General features: G+C 39.6%; 1 protein-coding gene across 4 annotated transcripts in view; it reads right to left on the bottom strand.

Moving 5' to 3' along the window:
* Positions 1–1,204: 1,204 nt before the first annotated feature.
* Positions 1,205–10,120, bottom strand: part of LOC126418647 (fatty acyl-CoA reductase wat-like) — a 221,818-nt gene continuing 212,902 nt past the window's right edge. For all 4 annotated transcript variants that reach the window (XM_050085515.1, XM_050085518.1, XM_050085516.1 and 1 more), the window contains 2 exons: positions 7,924–8,181; positions 1,205–2,795 (listed from right to left, as the gene is read on the bottom strand). In XM_050085515.1, the coding sequence (XP_049941472.1) occupies positions 2,696–2,795; positions 7,924–8,181 (358 nt within the window). In that variant the 3' untranslated portion in view covers positions 1,205–2,695. The remainder of the gene's footprint in view (positions 2,796–7,923; positions 8,182–10,120) is intronic.

Here is a 10,120-nt window from a genome sequence, read left to right as displayed (position 1 = left end):
AAAGTTCCAGTCATACCTTGCAGGATTAGGATTCCTGGAACAAAGGATACTGATAAGACGTGGCCTAGCCACAGAATGGCAGATTGTTTCCAAAATTAATTTCACTTAGTAGCGGAGTGTGGGCTGATCTGAAACGTTCTAACAGATTAAAACTCTGTTCTTGATCTAAAAAGGCCATGGATCCTTCTTCCTTTCCCGTTCAAGCACACAGTTTTAATCTACCAGACAGTGCCAGATCAACACACACACTCCACTATGCTCATGTGAGGTACGTGCAGTCTCTTCAACTGAAAGTCCTTTCAGTAACAGAAACTGTATGCTACTGATAATTTTTCTTAACTACCTTTTATTGCATTTGATCAAGTCAAATACCTTTAAAAATTAGGCAGTAATATTATTAGTCAGTAGTACATTATTATTGTTTTGTAATAACATCAGTGCAATGTATAATAGTAACTGTTTCCTTACAGATGTAGTCCAGTATTTTTACATCACTGTATGGCAAATATGGATTAATATTCATAAACTGCAGTACTTTGTGAATGGTTATTACATTTTCTCCAACACTTCAGCTGTGATGTGCACTTCGCTATAAAACTTACGTTTAGTGACCTACAGGTCTCCATAAATGGATTTATGTTGACTGTTTGCAAAGAAGAGTGGCGATATGAATTACCTTTAGCATGCCATATTTATGTCTACTTGCTACAATATTTGTATTTATTTTGTTATACAAACCATAAACTGCCAAAAAGGAAAAATTGTGCTGCACATTTAACATATTAAATAATTCATTTGAAACCAATAAGGCCTGACATAGAAAACTGAAGAGAAATAATTGAAAGATGCCATATGCTGTGAATACCCATTATCTTTTATTTCTATTGCTAATCAAAATATGGGTCTGACATATTGTTATTTAATATGTGCAAAGAGGCAGAATTCAGGAAACCAAACAGTATTCTCAGCTAATACGTATATTATAAAGTGATGAATACAGTTGACTGATGACCATAGATGTTATGTCCCATAGTGCTCTGAGCCATTTGATGGATACAGTTAAACCAAATAAGAAATTCACTTCACAGGCAGTAACAAAGATCGCAAGGGTATTGTAGTTCTCAGAGCAGGTAGATCAACAAGATGATAGGCAGAACAGGATAAATTCAGTTTGCGACATAATTTAATTAACTTTAATTTGCAATTAAAATAAGAATTGTGTATTTAACTGTACAATTTAATTTACAGCATAGGTTGTATATAAACCTTACATTGATTTATGTCACTAATTTTGGGCAATGTATTACAATTTTTGGGTTTCAAGATATTTACATCTATTTAAATTACACAAAATAGAATACAAGTTATTTTTAAAGATATAATGAAACATGGAGGACTGAAGAGAGTGGTCATCAATACAAGATATTTGTGTTAATTATAGCGATATAACACAGTACTTCAGAGATAGTCAATAGAAAAAAAAATCTTCTCCAGGTACTGTGTAAATGCACAGGATGCTGCCAACCACTGGCTAGAAAAAACGTGCTTTCTGAAATGTTGCACATACTCAGTGGATTGAACCAATTGGCAACCCAAGAGGAGTTTAATGATCGTATATTTTCCCATATACCATCAATAGACAAAACTTTACACAAAAAAGCATTTCTTTAGAAAATGGCATTTTGTAAAAATGTCTTGTACATTCTATAGACAACCTTGGCTTATTATACCAACTGACAGTCTCACGTTGCACAAATCTTACTTTTAACTCATAGTTTTAATGTAATGATATATTGGTTATATGGTACAGCTGTTTTTAATTTAACTGTCGATAGTAATTTGTTTCCTTTGAAGTCCAATTTTCTCCAGGGCTTTAGTGACTACCAAGAAAAAATTTCAGGCAGTAAGTTGATTAATTAGAGTTTCCGTAACTTGTTGTGAGCTATGTTCTTAATAATGCACTCTTGTAGTTGTTTTAATCAATAGAATCCAGTGTCTGTGTATGTAGGGTGTAAGTTATTTTTCTGTATTGAAATTGACTTTTCATTTTGGGTGATATTGATATTTACTATCAACTAGGAAAAGTTAATACAGCCATGTGACTATTTTTTTCTCGTCACAGTAGAAGTAAGTTTTGAAGAATTAAGTGAAACACGATACAAAATGTATAGCTGCCATTCAGCGGTAAATGCTTGAGAATAAATTGACAAAGTCATGACAAGAATCATGACTGATATTGCCAGAAGTGAATATGCACCAAATTAATGAATGAAGTAAACGTATTTACTATGTCGTTTATCTAGGCTTACATGCATTATCTATTGAGTTTTGTCAGCTCCGAATGAGTAATCATTCAGCACTAGTGTGTTTCAATGTGGTAATGTGTGAATCTTGCCCGTGCGTGTTACTTGGCGACATACTGTGACTGAAGTCCTCTCAGCTGAGTAAAGTTTTTCCTGCAGGTTGACTTCGTGGCACAGAAACAATAGCACAAATTTCTTCAGCAGTAGGGTCGCGTTTTCCTCTCTTCCTCCACCATCATCAACATTATTTTCGGCTACTGTTTCTTCGTGTTTGTCACAGAATATTATCACACTTTCAGTCCATAGAAAAATTGAGTCTTCAGTGCTTCATTCCATGTAATGTTCCCGAAAACTTTTAGAACAGAAGTCTATGTAGCTCCAGCTGCCCTTTGTCAGCGGATCACGGAAATGATGCTGTTACCGGCTCTCCACACGATGCTAGCCAGTAACAGAAATATCAGTGTGTTTACTGCTCTGTGTAACCACAGCAACCTACGAACAAAAACAAAAGTTTCTCTGAGAAATAACAAAATTAATTAATCAGCCATAGATGCATATGTAAATTAAGAATTACGTTAGAGAAACAGATGGAGAGGCTATTTTGGCGACATTAAACTTGATAGAACCGCATTTCATGAAACCAGCAGATGGAAGAATAAAAATAGCTCCCAAGAAAATAGTTCTCTCACATATTCAAGTTTGTACAGCTACAGACCCATAACACTCTGTCGTACAGATGATAAAACCCCATGTTCAGACGAATTAAGTAATGTTTATAAAAAATGCCTACTATACAGAAGTGAGTCGTATTTTGTACTTTAAAAATTTAATGTTTGCAAATTTTGAACATGACAATTACGTATGGCAATGTATCACAATATATATGATAGGCGAGAACTTTAAACGTTTTGAATTTGGAGTAGTATCGTTGCATATAGTACTAAATGACATCGCAATGTCGTTTCAAGGGCAGCTCGTTCTGTATTATCCCGAAATAAGGAGTGAGTGCCACGAATATGATGCATGAACTGGAGTGGCAGTCATTAAAACAAAGGCTTTTTTCCCTGCGGCAGAATCTTCTCATGAAAGTTAAATCACCGAGATTTTCTCCGCTCAGGGACTGGGTGTTGTGTTGCCCTAATCATCATCATTTCATCTCCATCGACGCGCAGGTCGCCGAAGTGGCGTCAACTCGAAAGACCTGCACCAGGCGAACGGTCTACCCGACGGGAGGCCCTAGCCACACGACATTTCATTTCATTTTGTTGGCGCCCATCTATATAGGCGAAAATTACCATCAAAATAAAATAAGAGAAACCACAATTCACGTGCTAGGATTTAAGTGTTTGTTTTTCCCGCGCGCTATTCTAGAGTGGAACGGTACAGAAGTAGCTTAAAGCTGGTTCGATGAATCCTGTGCCAGGAACTTAATTGCAATTTCAGAGAAATCATGTAAATGTAGATGTAGAGATAGTAAATGATTACGGCACTACTACGCTGCTTATAAACAGAGCGAGCTGTCTAATGGTGTGCTTTCGGGTGCCCTGTCGACTTGTCCTTGTTTTATTCACAATACTAGCTGACAAACCTGGCATGGTCCGCGTACGTATTTTGTCACTTTTCTATTAGAAACGAAAACAGAACAAAAGTGAATTTTCTTTGCAACGTAGTATCAAAAACTTTCATTTCCGTGTTTTCGCGAAAAAACCTTTGAAAATAGGAAACAATTTCTGTACGTGGGGGGCAGCTGCCTCAAGTGTCTCCAATGCTATTTTGTAAGCGCCTCTAAGGCAACTCCTCGTCATAGCTCTATAGTCAGCCATGTTCTCGCCTATAGCCGTTTGCGCTTCGCAATGAATGCTGGCGAAAGTTCTACCAGGTGTCAGGGGTTTCCGTAAGTTGACTTGACTGTAGGAGTGTCTTAATGGTAAAGAATAAATGTATTAAAATTTCATGCATGATGCGTCATTTTTCACGCATTTCAGTGTCTGTGACGTCATATCTGTTGAACTATGTGTCGTACTACGATATATTTATGAACGTATATTCAGCGGAATATGCAGATCCTGCCTGCGAAACACGTTGCGAATACAGTTAATAGCACAGATGTAGTAAATTTAATCGTTATGTGTGATGCAACATATCTCCTGACTATGAGTCAGCAGTTGATGGATGAAGTGTCACAGTTACGAAGAACCCAGGCCAACGATGGCAAAACTTTCTTGCTTGAATCCAAATATGTTTAAAAACTCTGTCACCCACCATTTCTTCACATTTTACAGTTAAATTTATTAAATTACGCGATTTTTAAAGAATTTAACAGCTTTTATATAGTTAACATAATTTAAAAAGGAGGTGTCATGAATGTAGATGACGTTGGGAGCACTGCTGAAAAACATTTGCTGGCAAAAAAGGTCGATTCTATTTTTGTGTTAACAGATGGTGTTTTGTTTACTGTCAACCTAACCTCACTTTCCTGTTTCCTGTACATGTGTTCAGTACAATGTCTAATCGTGGTTGTAAAAACTCTGCTGACAGTTTTTGTTATATTTGTGGTGAATTTGTGATTAAAAAACACCAAAGAAACATTACAGACTTTGTGAAAAAGGTTTATCTACCATACTTTGGATCTAAACTTGGTGATTAAGATAAATCTTGAGCACCACATAAGGTATGTTATTTGAGTGTTGAAGAGCTGAGATAATGGTCCAAAAAGGAGAAAAAAGCCTTTAGATTTGCTTTTTCTATGATATGGAGCGAGCCAAGAAACCTTTCCGATGACTGCTACTTTTGCACTGTTGATATTACTGGTAATAATTCGAAAAACAAGAAGGTAATAAGCTACCATAACCTTCCCTCCGCCATCCGACCAGTAGGGCATGGTGTAGATTTGCCGGTTCCTGAACCACCAGATGGTTTTAATTCTATTCCAACAGAAGTATTTTCCGATGTACAGTCTGATTTAGAAGAACCAGATGATGACGAATTCGATTGTAATGGAGAAAGTCTAGAGTCCAAACTGTATACTCAGGCCGAGCTTAACGATTTGGTTAGGGATCTGGGCTTAACGAAAGAAAAAGCTGAATTGCTTAGCACTAAATTAAAAGAAAAGAACTTATGGGCAGTTGAAACGAACATATACATATATAGAAAGACAGGGAGCAGCAATTTTCCAAGTTTTTTCAACAAGAAGGTGATTTAGTGTACTGCTCGGACATTCCCAGTTTGATAAATGAGTTTGGTATTAAAAACAAAAAGGAAGACTGGAAGCTGTTTATTGATTCATCCAAAATTAGTGATGGAAAAATGCTACCAAGGCCGCTGGAACACCAACATGATGGAGATCACTTCACCAAGAAGTTCAGCAAGCGACTCATCGACTCATCGTACAAAAAGCTACACAAGAAGCTTCAAAGAAAAAAGAGAAAAAAAAACACAAACCAATTCCAGCTGACAAGTGAAACCTCTATTAACGCATATCATTGTTTTAAATGGCTCACTGTTAATACAAACCATGCTTATGTTGCAACAAAACGTTTCATTAATTCTCCGTTTACTGTATAGCATAGGTTTTTTTACTATATAATAAAAAGCCTCTCAGCCTCTTCAACCACAGCCTACGTATATTTATAAGATAATTGAAACACGTAGGAAGGAAGACAATAAATGGCGTTTTTTTGAAAACACGTGATCGGCAATATTTACGATTCTTGCATGAAATGGCTAACAATAAATAGATTTTTTTTTATGTCACAGTCGTGGAAAATATCGATGATTTTCAAAACTTAGTTGATGATTTTATATTACAGTTAAAATATACAGTAGTTACTGATGATAATGTGAATAATGTTATACATGAAAATAATACATGAAAATAATACATGAAAATGATGATGATCATGACAAAGGTGGAATGATGAGTATGACTATGGGGGCTTCCAGAACCGCAGGGAGCAACTGAAAGTGAGCAAGGGGAAGGAAGAAAATGGAAGGAAGGTGTAAGGTGGAGGATTTTGGCTAGGGGTGGGAAGAGAGGTATATCTCGGGACGGATTTCGTCGCTGGAGAGTGGGAGTTGTTGATATTCCGGCGTGATATGATAGATACGACACCTAGGCGGATGGAAGGTGGATTATGGATGTAATGGCGGTGCAGGGTACATGCATTGGTGATTAGTGGATGGGACACTGGTGCCGTGACTGAGTTTTGAGGTTCATGTATTGGATTAGAAGGTGCTCTAGGACGAGAGGAAGGTTTAGCAAGTGAAGGAGTTGATACAGAATGCAAGGTGAGGAAGGTAGGCGGATGCAGAAAGCGAGGCAAAGCGCGTGTCTTCCCAGGATTGCAAAGGACCTATAGGGCTTAGGAGGGCGGAGATCCAAGCAACGGGGAGATAGAGGAAGATGGGGCGGATGAGGAATTTGTAGGTGAGTAGATAGATAGAAAGATGTAGACCCCAAGTGCGACCTGTTATTAGCTTTAGTCAGTTTCGAGTTTTGTGGTAGACGGTAAGGAGGTGTTTCATTCCATGTTAGTTTTCTGTCGAGGATTAGTTTTAAACACTTTATTGCGTTGTTCAGAGGGACGGGTTGGTTGTTGATGGTGAGATGGAAATATCCACGACGGAAACGAAACGTGATGCGACCAAAGACAGTGGCTTGGCTATTCTGTTGATTTACTTGAAGTTTACTCACGTTCCAGCTTCCTACCAAGAAACTCAACTGGCGGTGGAGGGAGGCACTGGAGAGTTGGAGGGTGTGGTGTGCAGTGACGTGGGCGGCGTCGTCAGCATGTTGTAGGAGGTATGTGGGGAATGGTGGTTTGGGAATGTCTGCAGTGTAGAGGATGTAAAATACGGGAGACAGGACAGAGGTTTGAGGTACATGTTTCTAATTAATACTATAACAGTCTGGCATCAGCGATATAGGTCTGTAATTCTGTCATAGTTTTACATACAGGGGGACAATTATTGAACTATATGAAATAAAATCATCATAACTTGTGTATGGTTTGGGTTAGGACGTTGAAACTGCACGTTTGGCCGCAGGGCATCAAGGACATCAGCATGCACATGCATGGTTTGGTTTAGCTGTGAAGCCCACCTTCATTTGGATGCGTTCGTCAATCAGCAAAATTGGCATATTTGAGGGACTGAGAATCCGCATTTAGCGATCGAGAAGTCTCTTCACCATCAGCGGGTGACTGCCTGGTGTACAATGCCCAGTCACGTAATAATCGGTGCGATATTCCTTAATAACACGGTGACTACCGAACGGTACGTGGGGGTTTCGGAAGATTATTTCATCCCCATTATCCAAAGTGACCTTGATTTTGGCGAGATGTGGATCATGCAAGACGGAACTCGACCCCAATGAGGCAAGAGAGTGTTCAAAATCCTGGAGAAGCACTCTGGGCCCACATTCCGGGTCTGGGGTAGCCAGAGGCCACTGTCATGGGCCTCCATTGGCCGCCATATTGTCCGGATGTGAACACATACGACTCCTTTTTGTGAGACTGTAATAAAGGCAAGGTGTACAGCAACAACCCCAAAACCACAGCTGAGCTGAAAACAGCAGTTCAGAAGGGAACAGTGAAGCACTCGAACTGCAGCGCGAGCTGACCTCCTCCAGCGCCGCCTGGCGGCGGGCACCGTGTCCATCTCGTCCTTGAGCAGCAGGCGGCGCGCGCCGCGCACGTAGTGGTAGAAGTAGCCGTCCCAGTCGAAGCCGCGCATGTCGAACGGCAGCAGCTTGCGGTCCTCGCTCGACAGCCGCGCCCACAGCGCCTTCGTCTGCGAGTTGTCGAAGTCCCAGTGGTGTGTCGCGAACGGCGCGCACACGTCGATGAAGCGGTGGATCTTGCGGTAGCCTCGCGTCAGCCTGTTGTGAGCGGAAAAATACAAGCCCCATGTATTTCGTCTGGTTCCTACCATCACAATGACTCTATAGTAAACTTTCTCGTAACCTAAAAAAAACCGCAAAACAATTTTTCATTAATAGTTTAACATCATATCTCTATTAGGACACGGCCTTCACTTTCCGCATAAACATTTTTCTTTCTGTAGCATTTACTGAAAGAACCAGAGGTTGTACAGAGTTTCAGGGACAGCATAAGGGAACAATAGACAGGAATGGGGGAAGGAAATACAGCAGAAGAAGAACGGTGAGGGATGAGGTAGTGAAGGCAGCAGAGGATCAAGTAGGTAAAAAGACGGGGGCTAGTAGAAATCCTTGGGTAACAGAAGAAATATTGAATTTAATTTATGAAAGGAGAAAATATAAAAACGCAGTAAATGAAGCAGGCAAAAAGGAATACAAATGTCTCAAAAATGAGATCGACACGAAGTCCAAATGGCTAAGCAGGGATGACTAGAAGACAAATGTAAGGATGTAGAGGCTTATCTCACGAGGGGTAAGATAGATACTGCCTACAGGAAAATTAAAGAGACCTTTGGAGAAAAGAGAGCCACTTGTATGAATATCAAGAGCTCACATGCAAAGCCAGTTCTAAGCAAAGAAGGGAAAGCAGAAAGGTGGAAGGAATATATAGAGGGTCTATACAAGGCCGATGTACTTGAGGACAATATTATGGAAATGGAAGAGGATGTAGATGAAGATGAAATGGGAGATACGATACTGCGTGAAGAGTATGACAGAGCACTGAAAGAACTGAGTCGAAACAAGGCACCGGGAGTAGACAACATTCCATTAGAACTACTGACGGCCTTGGGAGAGCCAGTCCTGACTAAACTCTACCATCTGGTGAGCAAGATGTATGAGACAGGCGAAATACCCTCAGACTTCAAGAAGAATATAATAATTCCAATCCCACAGAAAGCAGGTGTTGACAGATGTGAAAATTATCGCACTATCAGTTTAATAAGTCACAGCAGCAAAATACTAACGCGAATTCTTTACAGACGAATGGAAAAACTAGTAGAAGCCGACATCGGGGAAGATCAGTTTCGATTCCGTAGAAATGTTGGAACACATAAGGCAATACTGACCCTACGGCTTATCTTAGAAGAAAGATTAAGGAAAGGCAAACCTACGTTTCTAGCATTTGTAGACTTAGAGAAAGCTTTTGACAATGTTGACTGGAATACTCTTTTTCAAATTCTGAAGGCGGCAGGGGTAAAATACAGGGAGCGAATGGCTATTTACAATTTGTACAGAAACCAGATGGCAGTTATAAGAGTCGAGGGACATGAAAGGGAAGCAGTGGTTGGGAAGGGAGTGAGACAGGGTTGTAGCCTCTCCCCGATGTTATTCAATCTGTATATTGAGCAAGCAGTAAAGGAAACGAAAGAAAATTTCGGAGTAGGTATTAAAACCCATGGAGAAGAAATAAAAACATTGTAATTCTGTCAGAGACAGCAAAGGACTTGGAAGAGCAGCTGAACGGAATGGACAGTGTCTTTAAAGGAGGGTATAAGATGAACACCAACAAAAGCAAAACGAGGATAATGGAATGTAGTCGAATTAAATCGGGTGATGCTGAGGGAATTAGATTAGGAAATGAGACACTTAAATGAGTAAAGGAGTTTTGCTATTTGGGGAGCAAAATAACTAATGATGGTCGAAGTAGAGAGGATATAAAATGTAGACTGACAATGGCAAGGAAAGCGTTTCTGAAGAAGAGAAATTTGTTAACATCGAGTATTGATTTAAGTATCAGGAACTCCTTTCTGGAAGTATTTGTATGGAGTGTAGCCATGTATGGAAGTGAAACATGGACGATAAATAGTTTGGACAAGAAGAGAATAGAAGCTTTCGAAATGTAATGCTAAAGAAGATTGCTGAAGATTAGATGGGTAGA

The sequence above is a fragment of the Schistocerca serialis genome, chromosome 9, assembly GCF_023864345.2.
Source record: "Schistocerca serialis cubense isolate TAMUIC-IGC-003099 chromosome 9, iqSchSeri2.2, whole genome shotgun sequence".
NCBI classification, from domain to species: domain Eukaryota; kingdom Metazoa; phylum Arthropoda; class Insecta; order Orthoptera; family Acrididae; genus Schistocerca; species Schistocerca serialis.
The sequence above is the reverse complement of the archived record's forward strand: the minus strand, read 5'-3'. Positions and strand labels throughout refer to the sequence as shown.